The sequence below is a fragment of the Scomber scombrus genome, chromosome 2 (genome assembly GCF_963691925.1).
Source record: "Scomber scombrus chromosome 2, fScoSco1.1, whole genome shotgun sequence".
Taxonomy (NCBI): domain Eukaryota; kingdom Metazoa; phylum Chordata; class Actinopteri; order Scombriformes; family Scombridae; genus Scomber; species Scomber scombrus.
Window position 1 is genome coordinate 23,244,174 of NC_084971.1, and position 24,336 is coordinate 23,268,509.

The window sequence follows — 24,336 nt, forward strand, 5'->3', positions numbered from 1 at the left end:
TATACAATGTATAAAATATTGAATATAGCATCAAATAAAAGTGGTTCTACTTCTACATACCAGAAGATGCATTGTAGGTCAACATATAAACTTAAAAGGGTTGTAAACTGAATGGGGCAGAGAGCTGTATTGCTTATATAATTAATGATGAATCCTAAATAAAAAGGTACAATGACTTAGTCTGTAGCAGCGGAAAAATTAGAGATGATCAATCAAAACCTTATGGATATCAGCTTTAGTTGGTTTTACCATTTTCATACATGAACTTCTTGATGTTGTGGTCAATCCAGTTACTAAAGGCAGAGACACGGGTGAAAACTGAGGGTTTCTTGTCTTTGATGCAGCCCTGAGGTCCGAAACTGACAATACCATGCACCTCCCAGGTTTTGCTTGCTGCATCGGCCTTGCAGGCAAAAGGACCGCCAGAGTCACCCTACAAAAGAGCAGGAGAAAGAACTTGTTAAAGATTTATTGCACAAGTAAGAAGATGCATTGGTGACATTTGATTTTGACAGCAACTAAAAATCATCACATTGCCCTAGAAACTGTACGTCAATTTTTATCACAAACCTGACAGAGTTTTCTTGAGGCTAATGTCAGTGTTATATTTAATAAAACTCTAAAAGCCTGCAGTACTTTTCCCACTTCTAAATTTCTAATCTTCCAAGTCCCTGCTTGCATATTGGCTCATTATTGCTAACAAATAAGGCTCCTATGTTTTTGTCCAATTATGCATGCAAACTAGCAGCCATTTGCAATCAAGGCTGAATGATCACAAACAAAGCAGTCTGTTACATAAAAGACGATCCAATCATGAGAGGCCAACACTCTTATATAATAAAACACTTATCCTGTGTAAAATAGGTAGTTTAATAATGTGTGAGAAAGCTTGAAGGGATTGTCATCATCCAAATCCATCCTCTTTCTGTAATAAACGTATTTTGTAACTGTTTTTGCAAAGTGAAATACTTCCTCTTACCTGGCAGGCTGACTTAAGCTCATCTGGAGACTCATAGCCAGCACAGATCATGGAGGGCCTGAGGACGTCCCACCAGTATGCAGGCTTACTGCAGGTTTGGAAGTCAACAATAGGGAGAGCTGCCTGATTTAGCTTCTCAGACACTTTGGGGAACAGGTTACCTAAGAGAGAAATAGAAAGGACTTGATATTTTATAAGGTATAGTAACATAGACACACATTTACACTAAGATAAACCCGTTATCTTTAGTAATCAAGCCGAGGCTACCACAAGTATGAGCTGATTAAACAAAACATGCACATGCCTGATAGCAAGATTTTAGTGGAGCATGTAAAGATGTTGTACTAGTAAACATTCACATGACTGTGAGTTTATTTTCTGTTGTTCATGTTTTTCAAGTTGCATACTTATTATAGACTGAACCTAACACATATGAAACAGTTCAAAATTTCAATTGAGGAACAGGTTCACAATTTTTTATATTTATATTTATATTTATATTTACATTTACATTTACACTTGTTCTTCTTGTGGTAATCATACCTTCGGTTCATACTGACCATTAAGAGATTCCTTCATAATGCACTTACAATGCAAGTGATGGGACTCAAAATCCAAAAGCCTCCTTCGGTGTAAACATTTATTTAAAAGCTTATTTGAAGCTAATATGAAGCTTCAGCTGTCCAATTTAGTCATATCAAATCAACATATTTAAAAGTTACTGCATTCTTAGTGTCTAATTCCCTATTTTGTTAATGAATGAACATGAGGAATGATTACAACAAGAAAAACCTGTCTGTGTTCATATGGGCACCTGACAGACTTAAAAAATTGTAAGCCAGTCCTTTAAAATGAAACAAACAGGAAAACATAAAAAGTACAGAACAAAAGGGGCAACAAAGCTGGAGTCATAATTTTACAAAACAGGGTTATACATGAGATTCACTTTGAGATGCAGCAACCACAGCTACAACTACAGTTACATCTAGTTCCAGTTACATTACAACTGCAGTTCTTTAAAAAAAAAAAAACTGAAATGTGTCATCACTTCTACCTTTCTCATCTCCCCAGCCGGTAACAAAGCAGGGTGTCCCACCAGCCATCTCAGCCCCGGGTTTGGGCAGACAGATGGGGCTGATCTCTCTCGTCATATTGACGGGCTCAGTCAAATGCACCAGGGCTATGTCATTGCTGATGTCATTTTTATCCTGCTCGTAGACGAACCCTTCATGTCGGATGATACCATCAACCTTGTAGCATGCCTCTGCTGAGGGAACATCCATGGAGGAGTTCATGTGGTGCTTCCCCAAACACATGCGCCAGTAGGAGGGTCTATTCAGTGGGCTGATGAAGGAGAAAATTAGAACTTGTTTTACTTGTTTCACTATTGTGCAAGCTGGAAAAATGTGTGTTTCTAATAGCTGCTTATAAAAAACTGTGCGTTTTTAACGATGCATGTAATGCAGGTCATGTCTTACAACATGAAACAGTGAGCAGCAGTTAGGATCCATTCCTCGTTAATCAAAGAACCTCCACAACCGTGCATGTAAGGTATGGGAGACATTGGTGAAGCCTGGGGAAGAAAAAATAAAACACATTTTAACCAAAAAAAGCTCTCCCCTATCACTATTAGTCAGTCAACACACAGAGAAGCTGGAGTTGACCGTACCTGCATGGAGACTTGCCAGGGCCAGGAGTGGGCGACTGCCTCTACTCCATTAACCACCCTCATTGTGGCTGTGCTAGGTGTCACTGCTGGATTTCCACAATTTTCTGGCCAGTCTGGGATGAAAAAATGTACAATTCAAATAAACAAGCTCTAAAGTGCAGTCATTTATCTATTAATTTAACCTGTATTTATACAGATATAGGCCATGGCAAAGTTTAAAAATCAAAAATCGGGTGATCCAGGTTCAGATCCTGTAACAATTTTCATTTGAGAGAAGTGAAACCAGACTGTGAAACTGTGAAGCTCCACATGACAACACAACACATGAGATATAGGGGTGCTATTTGAGTTGGGCTAGACTTGCACTTACTGATAGTGATGTTGTCCCATGGGTTTGGAAGTGGAGGAGGTAAAGTTGGGATAATTCCGGCATCAACGGTCCAGTAACTACGGAAACCCATCTGCTGATTGGCACTATTACTAAGGAAGCGAATGATGACTGTGTTGCTTATGATGTTAATTTTGGGTGGAGGGGCGAAACCACAGAAACGACCTGTATAAAAAACAAAACAAAAATACGAATACTGATAGAAACAGAAAATACTTTAAAAACAACTGATCTCAAAATGGAAATGAGAATTTGTAGTAAAATATTCAACCTAGCGATATCATGCTTTCTCCATTGAAGATCTCCACATAGTCCACGCAGTTTCCTAACATGTTTACAGCTTGCAGCTCAAAGTGAGTGAAGGCCACATGGATACTTTTTGCTGAAGGAACATTGATGCGCCATGTGCACACAGACTCAGCGTTGTAGTCATTGGGCCAGTTAGGAGAGGTGATTTCACCCTGAGAACTGCTGAAATGTCCTCCACAAGGAGCTGTGTGTGTGTGTGTGTGTGTGTGTGTGTGTGTGTGTGTGTGTGTGTGTGTGTGTGTGTGTGTGTGTGTGTGTGTGTGTGTGTGTGTGTGTGTGTGTGTGTGTGTGTGTGTGTGTGTGTGTGTGTGTGTGTGTGGACAAGAGGACAAATGAGAGAAAAGGAAAGGAGAAAACAAAAGAAAAAAACAGACTGTGAGGTTAGATCATGACAGAAGAAACATTTGTCTTGACTGTAGGTTATTCCCTCGGTGTCTTGTCAGGCACACTTTTCTCTTGTCTTACCCTCTGATGGGTCCACTGCTTTCCACGTGGCTTTGAAGCCTGTGTCCACCACCTTGTCGTTGGAGGAGAAGCTGATGTGAAGTGTGTTCCCATCACTCACCAGGTCTTGAGGGGGTAAGAGGCTGCAGTAGGTGCCTGAGGAGAAATGAACATGAAGAGTGAGACTGACTTTTCTGCAGATCTGTGGACCTACTGTCCTAATGATGATTTAAAAAATACATTAACAGCTAGTTATCTGTCCTGTTTTTACATTATGCATGCATAGCTGAACATTTAAGGCGGAGACATGTCAAGTAACACAGCAGTAGGCTCTAAGCGTGTTTTATGGCAATTCATAGTAAAAAAAATGAGAGGAAACAAACACCTATTCTAGTGAGGCAAACATATCAAACATATATATATATATATATGTGTGTGTGTGTGTGTGTGTGTGTGTGTGTGTGTCTTTTTTTTCTTAATGGGTAAACACACACATAACACTAATGCAATATTTTAGTCACATTTTTGGCCAATCATTGACTCTCCCTGTTGATAATTGAGGTGGGTGACTTGTCTAAAAGTGTTGGGGACTTTAATTCCTTACTGTGTAGACGATAGACAGTCTGGGTGTTCAGGCTAAAAAAGGCTTCTGTCTTCACTGTAATATTCATACAAATTGTTTAAATTTGAATTTATATTCATAATATAAAGTTGAAACACTAATTTAGTGAATTCCTTCCCTAATTTTAATATAATATGTTTTCCATTTGACTCAAGTCCTGTACGTTTTTATACTTTGTGCATGTTAGTTCTTTAATATGTGGACATGTTTTTATTTCAGGTCTTCCTTGGATCAGCCTCTCAAGTTGTTTGCCCTAATATACTGTAAATGCCAAGCAGGTGACTTTTGGACTGTATCAATAAGAAGACAGTTCAATGAAATCACAATATGTATAGGTTGAGGTAAATAATGGCATTGGACCTCTAAATGTAAGACATGTTGAGATGCCATTCTCAAATAATATACTGTAATAGATAATAATAGATAGTTATGCTGAAGTCTTTGGGGGTAATCACATCACAGAATGTCTCAGGAAATCCATCATCAGCTGGGAAGATGCAAAAAGCAGATATTTACATACCTAAACTTCCTATATTGTCAGTGAGGCTGACTTTGTCATTCATGCACATCTGACTTTCCTCCAGGGAGAAATTGTGGAAATGGAGATGGACCAGTTTGCCGTCGGCCACCCGGATGTTCCACTGGCAACGGGCTTTGTTGCTGTAGCTGCCAGGGTAACCCATAGAGGACAGAGTGCCATGTGTGTCAGTCAAATCCTTTGGCCCACCACAGCCAGATGCTACACAGAGAGCACAGAGAGTGAAAACCAACACTGCATTCTGACTTTGTACCATATTTAGATTTTGAGCAAAGTGGGTCAGTTTAGACCAGCTGGAATCATACTGTGCTCATTGTAGATGTCTCTGCGGATGACGTTCTTGATCCAGGGGAGGTAGGCAGAGGATCGGGTGAACACGGAGGGCTTCTTATTCATAATACATCCAATAGGACCAAAGCTAGTTATACCATGAACTTCCCATGGACTATCGGGGGCATCCTGGCACACCAGAGGACCACCTGAATCTCCCTGTCACAGTCACGAATCAACATTAAGAACACCATGAGCATGTTGTCAAAAACCTGTTTGTGTATTCCGGTGTGTGCATCTCATTGTTGACATCTATTAGCCAGACACTCTCATAGGTCTTGTTTTACCTGACAGACAGATTTGAGCTCATCAGGCAGGGTATAACCACAGCAGATCATGGAGGTCTTGACCTGAAACCACCAATAATCCATCCTCTTGCAGGTGTCATACGGCACAACAGGCAGGGCCACCTGGTTAAGAGTCTCTGCGACTTTAGCATTCAGTGAATCACCTGATAATCACAGAAAACAATTTAAATGGTTACAAAAACATTCAACTTGTCACAGGTGGGGGCATAAAAACAAGAAGTATTTGCACATTTAATCCAGCAGAGGGCATGCAAACTATGTAACAATGAATGTTTAACAGCATAAACATTTTATGAGGACTGATTGTCTCTCTTTAAGAATCAGTTTTAAAGAACTGAGGCTCAGAAACAGCACCTGTTTCATCTCCCCAGCCGGTAGCATAGCACTTTTTGTCCCCAGGTAGCATTTCCTCCTCAGAGGGAAGGCAGGCGTAAGAGATCTGATCACTGGATGTCACCTCGCCATCCAGCCTGATTAGGGCAATGTCAAACTCCACCGTGGGCACCGTGGGATACTTGAAACCCTCATGGCGATAGATACCAGACACACTGAAGCAGCGTTCACTCGGCTCTGTGTAGGTCAGGTTGTGTTTGCCGAGGCACATGCGCCAGCGTTGCAGCTCATCAGCGTAGCTGGGTAGGAAATCAACAGATTCATAAGTAATAAAACTTTGACTCTTTGACTTTATTGTCTTGCAATAATAATACATAAAAAAAACCTTTAGTTTACAATACAGCTTTGTCACTGTCACTGCTCAATATAAGCTGACAGGATACTGGAGAATTTGTTTCCAATGTGGGAATTTATTTTTACTGTGCACACCACACCTCTGTGACATATAACCTTATATACATCCTTCTCAGGCTCACAGCAGAAAATATATAGTATTCAGGCTCCACAGTGCACCAGCATCTCTGCAAAAGGCACTGTCGACCATTAGCCAAGGCGGCGAGGCGTCTCTAAGAAGACATTGCTCTGACACTGTAATAAGCCCGAGGTAAAAAGCACAAGCCACAGAAACCAATAACTGCCTTTTGAGATTACACAAATGGGCCTCCAGGAAGTTTGATAAAAACTTCCTGTAACATTAAAAGGCAAGGCAAGTTTATTTATAGACATTTCAGCAACAAGGCAATTCAGAGTGCTTTACATGAAACGTTAAAAGCATCCAGACAGAGTGCAAAAGAAATGAAAAAGACATTAAAATACAATTAAGACAGTAATTAAAGAGTTAAGAGAATAGAAAACAAAAATAAGCTAAAATAGAATAAAAGCAGTTAAAAAAATACAAGAATAAAAGTTATTGTGCAGTGTAAATGTAATAATTATTTGATTTAATCAAAGGCAGCAGCAAACAGAAAAGTTTTCAGCCTTGATTTTAAAAGAACTGAGAGCTGCAGCAGACCTTCAGTTTTCAGGGAGTTTGTTCCTGATATGTGGAGCATGAAACCACAGAGGACTGAACTATCTCCAGTTTTGACTGGAAATGAATGATGTCATGAGGCATGTTCCTTTTGATCATGTCTAAACTAATTTTACATAAGATTATGAAACAGAGCTCTGGAGCTGCAAGGAATAGTCAAATCGTCAATTGACAGATCTAACTAATCTACAACCTTTTTTTAATCGAGTTGTTTCATAAACGTTTGACTCACTTTTTAAAGAAAAACGCCAAACATTTGTTGGTAGTAGCTTCTTATATATGAAGATTTTTAACTTTTATGTGTCCTACATGATAAACTGAATATCTTGGAATATTTTAGACATTTATTAGACAAAACAAGACATTTAAAGACTTTCTCTTTGGGCTTTAAGAAATTATAACAGGCATTTTTAAAAAACATTTTTGACCTTACAGGCAAAGTGATAAAAAACCAGTGGATGAATCGATAATGAAACTAGGTTAGTCACAGCCCTACAGAACACTCACTTTATGAAGCAGTGGGCAGCTGTAAGTACCCAGTTTTTATGAATAAGTGTACCACCGCAGGTATGGAAAAATGTTGGTTCTGGGCGACTGGCTGGCCAGACCTGAAACAAATGCAAGAAAGCAGGGAATAAAAGCAGAAAAGAAAGTCATTACAGATACAGCGTACTGGTCATTACAGATGATATACGTTCATACACAATTGGCTAATGTGAGTTTACTTTTAAGTTTAGATTAAAGACAATGCCTTTATATATGAGATGAAAACAATAAGGAGGAGGATGGGACAAATGACCCTTTAATACCAGATTATCAACTATAACTCTGCAAGTTTCATTTTATCTGAATTTGTCCCTTGAATCCCATTCCTTATAATATTTGCTTTTATTTAAATGTTTCTTTCCTTTTGAAATCACAGCAAGTTCTCATGAAATTTGTTTTATCTTCATGTGAATTCCCAGTGTTCATTAGAGGAGTATCTCACCTGCATGGACACTTGCCAGGGCCAGGAGTGTGGTTTAGCTGGCTCTCCATTCACAATGCGTGACACAACAGTAGGAGGAATGGCTGGTTTCCCACATGGACTGGGCCAGTCTAGAAAATCAAAGGAAACCACTTTAATCTATCATGTGTGCGGTTTTCTGTGCTTATGTGAACTTGTTTGTGGTTTGTGTGTGTATAAACAAAGCCTGAATATACAGTACATGTCTGCAGCTAACAGATAAGCCTGCATGTTGGAGGGAAGTGGCTTTCGATCACTGGCTCTGGCACTCTGATGCATGTTTTTAAAATAATTTTCCAATCTCACCAAGTTGACAATGCTGGCTATAGTGAACTGTGTCTCTCTCTTTTTGGCTTTCTCTAATCTGCTAGTTTGCAGTCATGTATTCAATATCTTCGTGCTCTTGCTGAAAACAAAAAAGAAGTCCTGAACCGGATTTGAGGAATCATAACTTGCAGGCCAAACTCAACATCACAACAACAGCACATATAAAGATGTTAATGTCCTTCAGTCATCCAAAGAGCTGGCATTAAACTGTCTCTCGTATCCAATATTTTCTCCTTTCATCTCTTTTCATTCCTCTCAATCTGTCTTTCCTTCCTTCGTCTAAACACATAGGGCACTTCTGGTCTGAGTCTAGGTGTGTGTGTGTGTGTGTGGGGGGGGGGGGGGGCGGCACAGTCCATCTATATAACTCTATTTCAGCAATTGGCTTGGCATGGGCCTGGGCCACCTGGGGCTCATCGATGGGTGAAGAATGGGGATTGGGTGACAGCCAGCTTGGAAGGAGAGCGAAGCACTAGGCCACTTCACATTGTGTTCTCAGCACACCAAATCTCCTTGCTTTACTGCACATCTGGGTGCAGCAAAGAGAAGATAGGCAAGGGGTGTGTGAAGAAGGGGTTAGGATGGGAGGAATCAGGTGAATATAGTGCAGGTCTCTGTACAGCTTCCAAGGAGCAGTTTTGAAACTAAATGTTGGTCAGTATGATCAGTGATAGGAAAATACTGCTCTACTAACCTGAAGACAGTGTACAATATGACATGGTTTCAACGTGTAAATAAAAAAACCTAGAATATCAAATGTAAAGCCTACATCATCATAATTTTTAAACTATTCATAGGTTTCAGTCCAGCTTAGGATCCTCATTTCCTGTCATTTTTGTAGTGACAACTCAGTAATAAAGGAATAAAATGTTCAAAAATATGTAAAAAGAAAACAGTGAAACATACCCATTACACTTTCCTAGAGGCTAATAGCATGTCTCCAAATTCCTTGTTTTGTCCAACCAACCTACCTACTTTCAGTGATTACGTAACAAAGAAAATAAGCAAATCCTCAAATTTAAGAGGCTGAAACCAGCATAGTTTGTTTTGTGTTTTCACCCAAAACCTATATTGAATTCATTAATTAAATGAACAAAGTTGTTACTCCAAATATGTTAGCAATTGCATATTTACACATCCAGTTAGAATGGACCAACATTAGCTTGGATTATTTTCCTGTCAATGTGACAAAGTCCAATATTCATTCTTTAGTTCTGTTTTAGTAACAACCAAATGCTAACTTGTTGTTTGGTGTCAGGCAGGTAGTGTACAGTGGGTTTATCAGAGCTTTTGCACTGAAAACAGCTGCCTGCTGCTGCTAGAAATGACGCTGATGAGAAAGAGGGAGAGCTAGTTTGGCCATATGACCAAAACAATGCAATAAAACAGGCTAAAAGGCTCTGGAGAGCTGAGGTGAACTGCATGATTAGTGGGTTCATCACTACGAGCAGTTCCCTTTCATATTACACCATCATCATTTTATCCATTGTTAATATGACAAATAGTGACTAGTGCAACTTTAAATGTACTTGAAGTGAATGTAAATGTTGTGTAATGCCAATGTAAGCAAAATGTGTTTAGCTGAGACAGATACTCCACCTATGGGGATTTCGTCCCAAGGGTTGGCCAGAGTAGGCGGTTCTGTAGGAGAAGGCAGGCTGGGGTTTGTGGTCCAGTAGGCCCTGAAGCCTTTGGCTTCAGTAAACAAGTCTGAATGGAAGCGGATCAGCAGCCTGTTGCCTTTTGTCTGGATGATACTAGGCAGCTTAGTCCCACAAAATGGACCTAAAATCAATTAAAAGAGAAAATTGTTTATAATAAATTAAGTGTTAGAGAAGGTATACAGTACTTTTAACAGTGTAGAGACATTGTTTTATTAACTAAAATGCACCATAGACTCATTTTTGTCTTTTATGGGAGAACATTAGGTATTTAGGGGGAAATAGCAGGTCAGCACTGTGTTTCACATTTTTCTGGACATACATCTGTAATAAACTGTGTTTTGGTGTATAAGGACTGAGATTATTATGATGGAAGTATATGATGGGCATTCCCATGTTCAGTTATGTATGGGCAGAAATATGTGTCACTAGAAACGGAAATTGAATCATTTATATTTGAATTTGAATCGCTTAACTTGAATAACTGAATCTGTAAGTTGAAACTGAATAGTTTGGGACTGAACTCCAATGAACTTGAAACTGAATGTAATATTATTTAGTTGCTCTATAACTGTATTGATCCTCACTGAAAGTTAAATTCTCCATAAAAGTCCACATTCAGTACCAGGTTAGGTTGTCTATTTTAATCATACCAGTACCCTCCTTAGATTTAAAACTCAGTGCGTTACAGCCTCTAAAAGACAATAACGTCAGGTGTCTGATGATTAATTAAAATTAAAATGTCAATTTGTGGCAGAGTCTTACAATTGAATTGACCATCATGAAATATACCATCAGTTTTAGGACCAACAGTTTAGGAACCAACTTACCATGCTTTTGAATCAGATTATTAGACAAACTATTGATGTCGTAGACCACTATGTTATCGTAGCATTTGGACGTCAAGAAATCTTTGCCTTCTAGATCAAAGTGGGTGAAGTTCAGTGTGATTTTTTTCCCAACAGGCAGCAGGATGTTCCACATGCACTCAGCGTTAGCCTTGTAGTTCATAGGCCAGTTCTGAGACTTGATAACGCCTGTTTCCTGTTTGGAATAACCTCCACAGCCCTGGATTTCTGAGACACAAAGAGGGAAAGACAGTGTATGAGATTCTTGTATGAGAACAGAGTAAATATAAAATCATCATAACAAAATATGAACATGGACTCATAATAAAGAAGTTTGATCTGTAGGCTTACTTTTGTATCTTATATCCTTATTTGAGTAAAATTCAATTTTATTTATCTATTTCACTTTAATACACAAATACATTTAGCTGATAATCATTAGGTATTTATATTTACATAAAATATACAGGACTATGTTGTAATGAAGTACTTCTGTGTGCAGGATTTAGTGGCATCTAGCGGAGAGGTTGCAGATTGCAACTAACTGAGTACCCCTCCCATTCCACCTCCAAGTGTGTAGGAGAATCTATGGTGGCATGAAACTCGCAAAAAAATCCAAGAGACCCTTTCTAGAGCCAGTATTTGGTTCTGGGTTACGGTACCTGCTCCCTATGTAGATAATATAAAGGACTCATTTTTATACATTTTCATGGGATTATACACTAATTTAAACATACTTATATTCAATTTCTAATAAGTCAGTTCTACTAGATGCCACTAAATTCTACACATTGCACCTTTAAGTACTTCCTCCACTGCACGTGGGGTCACAAGTGATTTTTTTGCCTAATAATCATGATAAAGAAAAAGATAAAGGGGCTTTATCTTGTTTTATGCTTCACTGTACTCTGACCTGTGCTTTGAGTTCACACCGCTTATGCAATTACTTTGCTGTTTTTATAAATATGTGACAGAGGGGTGCAATGTTTTATTGTTAGCCCTAATGAAGTGCTGAGCTGCAGCAGCGATGACTGCCTCAGGTATGAGTGTGTCCCTGTGTGTGTGTGTGTGTGTGTGTGTGTTTGTCTGTGTGTGTGTGTGTGTGTGTTGTGTGCGAGTGCAAATGCGTATTGGTGTGTGTGTGTATTAGTCCTCAGTACCTGCAACATCCTCAGGATACACAGCCTCCCACTTAGCAGAGAATCCTCGGTCTGTGAGGCGACTGTCAGACTGGAAGGTGACAGACATTGTGTCACCGGCACTGACCACCACTGGAGGAAGGATGTAGCCACAGTGTGTGCCTGAAAATGAGGGAGAGGAAGGACAGCGGAGGTAAAAGATGTAGGGAAATGGAGAGAGCAGAGTGAGTGATGAGGGTAAGCTTCAAAGGATGCAACTAAACATTAAGAGCTGGGGAGGGTAAATAAGCACTTTATACACTATACTATATAAGTGTGTGTGTTATTATGAGGCTGAGTGTGTCACGCGGTCAGTGGTTGATGGATGTGGATCCAAAAAAGGACGACTTTATTCTATTGTACATCAGCTACTTATAAATTCAAATAAACAAACTCAGTTACCAAATTAAATCTGTACCTACCTAATCAGAGCAAATGAACACAAAAGACTGCATTAACTAGTAATGATAACTAACATGAGCACAGATATAATGTGATGCCAGATGCTGCTGCTCATTAGTGCAATAGGTTAAGCAGCTAAATCAGCTTCTAATGAAAAAATATTTCTGGGTGACGGAGGTAACGTTTTAGCAATCAGGAGCATTCATCATGTGATTCTGCAGGTGTAAGCAGGCTGTAAATTAAGACTGTAAACAGAAATAGATCACATAGTTTGACATTAATGATTGGTGCGTATTCTCCTACGTTTTCATTTAGGAATACATATATATACAATGCAAAAACGGATGAAAAAAATTTCCTGTAAAATAAAAGCAATAAACTAATTCCTGTGCATTAAATCACACAAAACTCCTCACACATAGTATAAAACTAAACCTATAATGACTCTTTTTGTTCATTTTTAATCACTATTTACTCCTAACCGTTAATTTGGACAGCACTTTTTTGTTTTGTAAAATGATAGTATGTAATCATGATCATTGAAAGCCAATAAACGATAATATTGAATTATTGCGCAGGCCTACACTTCTCACACAATAGAGATTTCTATTTTGCTTCAATAGTTTTAGATCTGCAGGAGGGCAGAAAGAAAAACTCAGCCCTGCTATACTGGCTTATCAAATGTATATGCTAATGTTAACAAACTTAAATATACAGTAAACACAGAGTGATGCTAGAGACCTTTTAACCACCAGAATGTGTGTCCAATATTGTGAATATTATGTTTGAACATTCACCATATTAACCAGTAAACCAAAAACATAAGCTGAGAGTTTAAATGATTCAGAAACCTGCAGACTAGTGAGTTGATTCTCAGTGGGATCGGGAGTACCAGCATTACAGCTCATTCCCATTATAGGAAGTCGTTTCATTTGGATTAAAAATATATACTGTTGCTTAAAGTGAGGCGATGTAACTTTTATAAACAACTACAAAGTCGAACAGTAGCACAAGCACAGAGAAGGATCATAAAGTTAGTAAAATGACAACAATTTGCTGATACACTTATAATTTGTTAGGATTCTTATATTATGATGTGCTTTTCAAGCTGCTTCAGTTTTTGTTTCCTATCGCACTGCCAAATGTTATGTTGTGTATGAGAAATTCAAATTAATAAATCACAAACAAAAAAGTTAGTAAACTGACTCCTTAATATCAGTTACACAGAAATATCTACAGCTACTGGTCATACCAAGTTAGGTTCTAGCAGCCAAACCCCTAGAGCATTGAATTAATTACTGTATATTTTATTGCTCAGGAATTTTGAAGAGGACATATTATGCTTTTTGTGATTTTCTGGTCAAAGTTTCAAGTCCAAGTTTCAAAACTTGAGGTTAACATATGTAGAAATGCTCCCTGCAAGTCAAACGCTCAGACGTCAACCTGCCCTAAACACTCATGATTGAACAACTTTTTTCTGTCAGTTGAGCATTTTCTTAAATGAACACACCACATAGACAGTATGTTTGTCTGTATCTATGTATGTGATTTTATATGTATATTGTATGTATTCATGATGTTTCTTTTTTTTAATTGAATACTAAAGTTTGTTTATGTAGCTTCCTGAGCCGCTTGAAGTCTGCAGAGGGGCAACTTCCAAGAACTGGCCAATCATACAAGAGACAGGAACAGCCTACTTCAGAGGCTGAACCGACATGCTGCATAAAGCTCAGTATTAGTTAAGAAAAAATTTTTTTGAATGGCAAATCATGCAGAGATGTTACCATAAAAGCCTCAAATTAAAAATATAAACCTCTAAATGTGCACAATATGTCCCCCCTTAATTCATAAATGGAAGAATGTATTACATCTTCTTTTCTAAGTTACATAGTCTCACGTTATGGATCTTTGAAGCTTTTTGCAACATCTTGAGACCTTTGCTTGCTCTCAAACTAACAAGACACAACACTAAAACACTCTCATCACCTATGTGTGTGTGTTTCACAGAGAGTGTGTGCTTGCACCTCAGTGCTTTAGTCCTTGAGAAGTCAGCAATAGATGAAGCTGTATCAGCCTCACTGCCGACGTAATTTATAGTTTAATGGGCACTTTGCAAGGAAGATCCTAATCAACAGTTTTACAGCAGGGGACAGATATTGAGCTATACTACTGTACCAGAGCTGTTATCCTAGCAAAGTGCACCAAACACAAGCCAAAGTCCTCATATTTAATGACACAGTGAATTCTTAGCTGGGTTGCTTATTCCACAGTGGCTGCTAGTCTGGCTACACAAAGACAGAAATGGCTGATAAAGCAAAAGCAGAAAAGATTATCTAAGATTATTTCAGATGCATTTGGGGACTTAAAACAGTAAGTAAAAGGCACACAAATATACAGAATGTCAAATGAGGAAAACATAAATTGTAGAATTTTTTTTTTTAATTAAAAAAACACACCTAGTGTGCTGTAATCATCTGAGATGATCAGTTTGTCCTCCTTGCATTGTCCAGTCTCTCCTGTGATGGCCAAGTCGGTGATGTGCAGTTTAACCCTGAATCCTCTGGGCACAGATATCTTCCAGGAACTTTTCAGATGAGAAGGATATGAATTTGGGAAACCTTCAGACTGGATCACTCCTTTACGCCCACTGAGGATCACTGTACCACCACCTCCTGCCCAATAACAGTGCAGGAAGTAATGTTAGAAAACAATATTTCATCATATTTACACTTTATTATAGGGATTGTCTTAAGAAGAAGGGAAACTGGATCAAATACTGGGGTTTCTGTGCATTCTAAGATCCATTTAATTAAGTTTATTCTTTTTCTTTTTCATCAGTTGATGAGAACCAGCTTACTTTGATACAAAACTGCCTAATGAACCAGTTCATTCCAGTACCTTAATTGGCCACTGGAGAGAACCGCTCTGTCTACCAATAGCTTTAATACAGTGATGAATAGATAAACCTCATGGGGGAGCTCCCCACTCCTACGCAGAGAGCAACTTCCATCAATCCTTATCTGGAAGCTGTCACCTGATCAAAGCAAGGAAACTGCAGACGAAGCAGGACAGCAAGGAGCTCTCACTGGCCAGGAACCTCAAAGATCATGATATTATAGTTTATTGCACATCATTATTAACTTTCAGGAGGTAAATTATTACAGTTTGGAAGGATAACCCTGATAAAACTGTCCTGAAGCCAGCTAAAAAAATCAATTGTGATGGCCAATGTTCTTGGGAAGCTGGTTGAGTAGCATCGACATTGATGCTGTTATCTGTTGGTGAGGCAATCAGATATATTTTATGTTGTATGTTTCAACTAAAATCAAAATGGAGACATGCAGAGAATGGTGCCTTTGCTCAAAATCCAATTGAACCAGGGGATTCAGGGGATTTATTAGTATTTTGTAAATATGGATCCCAGTTTACAGTTTTGATTAAGAGCTTAGGGCTTGGAAGGATTGCTTACCAGAAGATGTGGTAGGTGGAAGGGTTTGTGTGGTGGTGGGTCTGGATGTGGTGGTGGTAACAATAACAGGTGGAAGGCTGGACTTTGTGTAGGTTGCTCTGAATCCTTTAGAAGTCAAACTGTTGTCCGTTTTGAAGCGGACCAGCATCGTGTTGGAGCTGGACTCCACTGGCTTTGGCATTGTCCCACCACAGAATTTACCTTTAATGGATAATATGTCAGTGTTAAAAAAAGTGTCAACATCCTCATATTTCAGTTTTTAGACAACTGAAAGGGAGCAGTGCATCAGCTGTCCCCCTGTACTACTATAAATATAAATAAATATAATGAAGTTTATGCAGACTTGAGAACATTTGCTCATTGTGCAACTTCTCAAACATTTACTTTTATTCATTGGCTCGTGTAGTTGACATTGTTAATGCTGAACAAAGCCTACAGTCTATTCTGATATTCCAACATTTCCTATTGCCTTGTAATAGCACATTGAGCTTTGAAATAAACTGCACTGATGTCTGAAAATGTTGTGGTGTGTTTTAAAATCCCCTTTTATCATCATCTTGTATCCCTCACTGCGTACTGGAAACATGTCATGCTCACCCAATAGAGAAGAGCCAGCCTTGTAGCCATCATACACCTGTATAAAGTCTCCACACACCTCAGGCACCAGGTCAAAGAAGGTGAATGTCAGTCGAACCCTCTCGCCTTCAGGCACAGTGATTCTCCACTGATCCAACAAACAAAAACATACACACATCAATCATTTTAAACAACATAAATTACGCAAATGGCTTCACCCACCATGGGTTTATATCAGATGATTCTTTAATCAATCCAATGATTGATGAATCACTTATGTATCTGCATCACTCCTCTTGTTTTCCTGCCTCTAGTTTCAAGGTTTTAACATGGCCTGCATTTTGACAAACTGTTACTCATAAATCATTTTATCACTGACTCTGATCTTGTTTGGATAGACGTTGACCCATCAAGCTAAAGCAAGATTAAATCATGATGACAGCGAAACATCGCCACATGACTCCACGTCCAGACACAGCATAGAAACTCTATCATCAAAACTTACTCTGATTTAATTAGAGATATAAATCACTGATCAAGACTATAAATTATATCAACATGAAGTCCATAGCTAATGGATTTACTTTTAGATGCTAATCTAAGATCTAAACTAGTTGAGAACTATATGCTAATCAATACTAAAGCACTGTATAAACATAATATGTTTTTGTGTTTTCATAGAAGGCACACAATATTCTTGACACCTTTTAAGTATTGAGTTGCATTTAATTTGTACAATTAACAACTCAATTCTCTGGGAATTAAACTTGTATTTAAACTCACAGTCTAATTTATCTATTCCACTATCTAAACGGATCCACTTTTAACAACCTACATTAACACAAATATCGCAGAATGGGAAGGCTTGTTGCATTATTCTAAGATGATTGCTTACACTGCTAGACTTTTAGCCACATCATTTATGGCTTAAATTAGCTCTTTCAGTTGAAAACAGAAATGTACAGCTGAATTGTATCTATGCCAAAATTAGATTTTAATTTAGTTGTAACAACCAACAATGGTGGCTTTGCTACAATACAAATAAGATCAAATGTGTTTATTAGTGAGGTTTAGAGATACGGATAGGCATATGTTTTATCTTTAGAGAGAGCCAAGCTAGCTGTTTCCCCGTGCTTACCATATTTATGCCTAGCTAGGCTAATAACCTTCAGGATGTTGCTCAATGGTGACAATCTTGCCATTTTTACTTCCTAAAATGATTTTTTTCCAGAAACCGATTTTTTGGCCACTTGGGGGAAGGAAAAACAACTGTTAACATACTATTGACATCAGTTGCTCACTTAGCAAACATTTGCTGCTTTATACATTCAGCCGATATGGAGCAACATTATCGCTGGATGTTTCTGATATCAGTGACCTGATATATGTAAATCCAATATTCACTGTCCTTTTAGCTCTGTTGTTGGAGTCTGACGGAAATATATGACATTGGCAACTAAATGCTCGATTACATTCACCAGCTAGTTGCTAACTTTGTTTGCTGTTTGGTGCTGCATAGGTTGCGTACGGTAGGTTTATCAGAGAATTTTTACTGAAAACAGTGGCCAACTGTGTCTGTCTCACGCTAATGAGAACAAATGGCTGCATTTACATAGTACTTTTATCCAAAGTGCCTTACAATGTTTCTGCCGCTCATTCAGCCATAGTAAGTAATCTGGGGTTCAGTTTTTTGCACAAGGACACTTTGACATATGGTCAAGAGGAGTCGGGGATCAAACCACTGACCTTCTAATTAGAGGATGACCCTCTTCACATCCTGAGCCAAAGCCTTCCCACGAGAATAGTGAGAATATATTAATTATACTGATATTAATATTGATATTAAAAAATGCTCCGTAGAGCTGAGGGAAACCACAGAGATGGTTTATAATTCTCTGTGGATCACTTCAAGTGTCACTCTCATTTACAACATGATCCATATATAGCAGCTTTAAAGATAAAAAAGACAGATAAATATTCAGTTTACAATGCTGAGTTGAATACTCCGGTAGAATGCACACTGTGCAGTACATTTTACAAACTTGCATCTTCAGATAAAGGTCAGCAGTGCATGTTACCATGAAGCTGTCACATTCAAGCTTTTATTGTGTGTCGTTGGTCATGTGCATGGCAGTACCTGATATAATGCTGCGTTCACATAATTCTGCTCAGGGAAGCCGGGGGTCAACAGATCCCCTTGGTCACCTTGGAGAAAGCCACCAGCTCCGGCTATTTCTGGCAGCAGGGATGGAGGGCACTTCAGCTTCAAACACACACCCCAAGGGTACCCGCAATACAACCCCCCTCTCCCTCCCCATTTTCATTTCCCCACCCCTTTTCATCCACCACCCATATACCTACAACATTCTGCTTTAAGGTCAATCAAATACTGTAAGGCAGTCAACCACAATTTTCTTGCTAAAATGTATTTTTACTCATCCTCTTACCTGCTGTGAGTTCTGGAGACACAGCTTTGTAATGAGCCTTAAATCCTTGGTCTGTTTTTCTGTCATTGGTGTCAAAAAAGACAGTCAGGCGGTTTGTCATCGACACCACCGGCTTTGGTTTGTCGTAGCCACAGTATTTCCCTACAAATAACACATGAATTATATAGAAAAATATAGCTCAAGGTTATACAGAGTCACACAATGTGGATAATTTGTTTATAAATAACTAAGTGCAGTCATTAATATATTATTTTTTATATATAGAACACAACATGGAGGGGTGCGTGATAGAAAATTATTCCAAATGAACAGAAATCAAAGATGTTTATTAAGTAAACTCTGCAGTCTGGTTGAAAAACTACAGTTGTATTGTGTTACTGTGATTAAAGCAGTGTGCAGTGGACCAGCAGGACTCTGTCGGTCACAAGTCTGCCCATGGATGGATGGGCTTATTTGGGCATGACATCAAAGCTCAATCCCCTTAGTTTTGGACGGGCAGATAGCACTGCAGGCTGATGTATTTATATACAGTGAGTGTGTGTATGAATGATTATGAATATCAATCTAGCACCATATTTTAAAAAAATGTTTCCCCCCTTTCACAAATATGTTGGAATTAATGTAAGATTTTTACCAATGATTCCCAGTGAATCTTGTAGTGTGATGGAGTCTGCAGAGCAGATGTGACTGTCCTCTAAAGCAAACTCCTCAAACCACAGATGGATCACCTGCAAGAGAAACATGCAGAGGTGTTTCATCTTTCTTTTTTAAAACAAAGAAGTTGATAAGTGAGATGGGCCACTGACAGGGAGAGGCAATTGTGCTCAGTGTGAAATGTGAGTATGTGCATGTGTCTCTGCATGCACGCCCCTTTCTATGCATGTTTATGTGTGTTTGAAGACAGCAACAGGAAGAGACAGATATGCAGAGGGATGGAGAAAAGCAGCCACTGCAGGCAGGAAGGCAGTAAGACAGGCATGCTACAACAGAGAGAAGAATCAAGGATTTAGTTTGGGTTTTTTTTCTCTCCTGTGGGTGGAGAGAAGAGCTGAGGAGAATGAAGGAGACAAGGCAGCCATCTGTCTGCGAGGCTGCCACTGCATCTCTCCCAGCTGTCCTACACTGCTTTGGCCTCACATAAGACACTTTCCCCAACAGCAAGTTGACAAACTCTACTAGTGATTTGGCTCCGGACAGAAACACTCTAAAGGACCCTGTCGGAAATAGAAACAAGGGTAAAATTGATTAAATCTGCATCCTTTGTTGAGGATGGGTGTGTTGGAGGAGCTATATTTCAAATGACTGTCTCTTCTATTGTTAGTCAATTAAACAGTTTTTTATTTTTTAAGAATACATTTATTTCTGACCTTCACAACACTGTGTTTGTACTACATATAAAAACTCAAGAATTGTACTGCACTAGTTGCATGATCTATAAACTGAGATAAAGATAGAAATGAAAAACATTAACAGCAAACAACAATAATGTTGTCGTTATGACACATTGTTCCAGTCAACTGACAAACTTACTCACTCATCGGTTTGCTCCAATAAGTTAGTTGGCATAGCATTCAAATATGTTATTTTGTACTTAAATGCTTTTCAACATTTTTGTTGCGTAGGATTTGAAGCATGTTTCCCTTAAGTCAGTTTATCAATCTTTTTGATCAAAGATTGAGAAGCAGTTTAAAAAGAGAACAGTAAAAAAAAAAATCAGTGGAAAGTAGCTTAAGCCTGCTTCAAGACTTGCTAAATGATGCCATGCGCTAATTTATGTGTCATTTATGTCATGACATAATACATAAGATTTAAAAAATTAAAGTCCATGTCCATGTCACCTTGTCAGGTTTCACGGTGATGTGCCAGGCGCAGCTCTTCCCGTTGGCGTAGCTATTAGGGTAGTTAAAGCTGGTGAAGGTGCCTGACTCTCCGGTGAGCTCCTGAGGTCCATTACAGCCTGAGTCTAGCCCTGGAAATGTATGACAAAAGGAAACACTTGTTACTGAGTCTTTTTGGAAATAATAGCCACATAAAACCCATTTGCTTAGTTTTTTTTAGTTCTGACACAAAGGTCTCGTGTGGGTGTTACAGGGTGCTAACTTTAAATTCCAAAGCGACAGGTCAGTGATCTAGAAGTGCAACAAATTGTAAAACATATTTTTCCTGGCAATCCACATACAGGGTAAGAATCTTGTGGATTTTTTCTCAGGGTATTATTAATAATTATAAATAACAATATAATGTAGCTTTGTGGCCACTGAATAGTTTATTTTGACCTTAATCGGCCATCCTGTGTCTGGTCCCATGGTCCCATATAGTCATGCTTTCCTGTCAAATAGTCAGTTATCTTTAGCTTTATTGATTAAGGCCAAAACAAATGTAACATTATCACGTACAAATGTGATGTCATTGCAACACTTTCTTTAAATTTGTATATTCACCAGCCAACCTGTATTATTTAAAGGTTATCTATAGTTATAAGAAACAGTTCAATGGACCACTTCTCACAGACTGCACCCAAAGAAAATATTGGAGCTCACAATTCACTCAAGCAGTCTCATGTGTTTTCAGTTTCAGGTGCAAACGTGTCATCAGAGACAAACTCATTCAAAAAGGGAGGTGAATGAGTGGTGTCAATATCATTCATTACCCCCCATCCTTAATAACCAATGAGACACTGTTCTGCGTATGGAGGAGGGTATTTAACTTTTTCAGACAATGTGACCCTTTCACTCTGATGAAGATGCAGAGAGCAACGAAATGTCAGCATTTTTCATCTGGATAAAATGCTTAAGTGAATTGTGTGCTTCCATAACTTCTTTGGGTGCAGTCATTGAGAAGTGGCCCATTGAACTGTTTCTCTTAATTTGTCCTATTCTGAGAGCACCACCCTCCACCTGAAACACAAGAGATTCCCTTTACTCTGTTATTTATAATTACTATTTGCCAAAGAAACATTAGGATTAGGGATAGAATTGCAAGTTGCAAGTTGGTGAGCAAAATTAATTGAAGTCTGCTACTTGTTGCACTTCCAAATCACTGACCTGTCCCTCCTGAGGTAATTAGCCAATGGGGACGCAGCCCTGTTACAACTGTTCACATGAGAGTTTTGTGTGTCAGAGCTGAAAAACTAAGCAGCGAACTGAAAAAAGTGACCACAAAAGTGAAAGAAAAGTGAAAATATTGTAATCAAATATTGCACTCTTGTATAGTGTTAATGTAAATTTGCCCTTTGAGGTTATTATTTGACTTTTGGCAAACTTAATCATATACTAAATGTTTTTGTACATAATTTTTAGGAAACTCAAAACCGATTTACTGTAAGCTATTAAGTGTTGTTTACTCAGTACACATCAAAAGGATCATATAATTTCTGTTTTTACTGCCTCCAACAGACACATCAGCTGCACAGAATTTGAGATGTTTTTATTAAATTTCTTATTATGTACAAATAACGAGACTGAAGGTTAAGAGGGAAAATGTGTACTATGAATTTCCAATGATTAAAAAACACCTTCTAGCTGCAGTGCTGGATTCAAATCAATTGAGAAGCCTTGGTAACAGCATTGATTATACAGTATGTCATCATCTGCTGCAGCAGCACGCTTTCCCCCGTGGCTGTAGGAGCTTCTGTTAGGAGTCTGGAGCACAGCTGTGTTTAACAGCACAAAACTAGGAATATATTGTGTCATTTAGGCTGAGCATTACTGTCAACATAATCACATTGTTCTAATGTTATGTAAGACAAACCCTCTAATTTTGTGGGCAATGACCCTTTTAATGCATTTCATAAAGATGGATAGCTTTTTCGCACTTGTTACCATGATGGAGATCCCACAGTGAAACTGTGTGTAATATAGTGTGTGTGATATGTAATAAGTGGCACTAACAGTCCTTACTCTTCAGAGCACGTCTTATCTACCAATACATTTGTCACAAGGACATTTATTCAGATGTTCAGAAGACTCTGATGACTTGTAATGTTAAAAGCAAATTGGCTCATCTGATATTCATTTCACCACTTTGCTCCTCTCATGCAAACACCAAACAATTCACCCACATCAATTTCCAAGATTGAGGAAGTCATGTTTTCTCCTGCATAAGGCCAAAGTAAATAATGGGCTTCCTAAATGACAAATGGCACATGGGCAAGAGATGAAGGAGAAGCAGAGGAGGACCTTGGTGTTTTATATTAAATAGTGCAGGTGTGGTACATGTAGGGCCATTTCTCTCAGGGAGATTGATGATACATTATTACTATAAAATGAAAGTGACATTTTGCTAACAGGAACCAGGCATAAATGTAACAATGTAAATGTATTAAAGTACTTCTAGCTTTTGGTTGTCCTCCCTTACATGTTGTGGATTTTAATTTTCTCACGATCAAAAAGGAGAATGTGAAGATACATCTGAGAAAAATGCCAATAATGGATTTGTTTGTCCAAGGTGTTTGCATGGTTTGTTTTTTTCCCCAAGAGCCAGGCTCCAGACTCTCCTCAGACTCCAGACAATCAGAGATCTCCACCTACCAAAGTCTTGGGATTTCTAAATGCAACCTATGTCCCTTAAATGTTGTCAAGGACACATCTTATCTTACTTTGGTTTGTATCTACAGTGCAGGTTTTTATTTTTTTTATTTTTTTAAACTCTCTATTTTAACCCAGTTTTAACAACAAAACCTGGGATATTGTCCTCAGTCTCTATGATGACTCAGACTGACATGGTAAGTAGGCACAATCCTAACTCATATCTCTTATTTAGATCACGAGAAGTTTGTGTGTTTAATATTGATTTTTAGTCAAGACATTTTTCAAGTTCAAGGGCATATTTTACAAAAATACAGACTTTTAGTTTTAAGTGAAATACTTTTGTCCCACTAAAATCACAATTTCATGACTATTAGTTCTCTATAAATTGATTATAAATGCATACAATTCTTGGCAGCATTATACAGAAGAGTATTAGGGCAACTGAAAAAACTACATGCTTCCCATTCACATGATGTAAAATGAACCAAAAATGATAATAAATTGGTCATAAAAAAAAGAAAGACTTTCCATTCAGATGTCATTTGCCACCTTGTCAAGTTTAAATCACCTCCTGCAGTTAAATTGAAAGTGAATGATCAGTGACAGTGACATTTGATCAGAATTAGACTGCAGGTCCAAGTTGACAACATGCTTTTCAGTGACGCTGAGTATTGCAGTGTGTTTTTAAGGATAGTACTGGAGATACACATGGCTATTGAAGCAGAGTACAATTCTCACCTTCTGTATGAGCAGAAGTATCAGATTTGTCCGTGAAGTAGATGGCTATGAGGCCGATGCAGGCGCCGGTCATGGCCACAAAGAGAAATATCAGGCACTTCTCCAGGGTGCTCAAGCCCCTGGAGCGATGATGGCTCTTCTCCAT

At 38.5% G+C, this 24,336-nt stretch overlaps 1 protein-coding gene across 1 annotated transcript; it reads right to left on the bottom strand.

Moving 5' to 3' along the window:
• Positions 1 to 235: 235 nt before the first annotated feature.
• zgc:154142 (uncharacterized protein LOC555481 homolog) lies at positions 236 to 24,336 on the bottom strand. Its single transcript, XM_062426122.1, has 25 exons — positions 24,192 to 24,336; positions 20,763 to 20,893; positions 19,559 to 19,652; positions 18,925 to 19,065; positions 18,615 to 18,712; positions 16,499 to 16,625; positions 15,902 to 16,102; positions 14,889 to 15,104; positions 12,013 to 12,153; positions 10,835 to 11,080; positions 9,943 to 10,128; positions 7,999 to 8,108; positions 7,518 to 7,618; positions 5,942 to 6,219; positions 5,567 to 5,730; positions 5,255 to 5,438; positions 4,932 to 5,150; positions 3,811 to 3,945; positions 3,308 to 3,529; positions 3,019 to 3,201; positions 2,649 to 2,761; positions 2,458 to 2,552; positions 2,034 to 2,323; positions 980 to 1,140; positions 236 to 433 (listed from the first exon to the last, which is right to left on the bottom strand). Exons 1-25 carry the CDS (start codon positions 24,334 to 24,336, stop codon positions 236 to 238), a joined length of 4,179 nt encoding a protein of 1,392 aa, XP_062282106.1.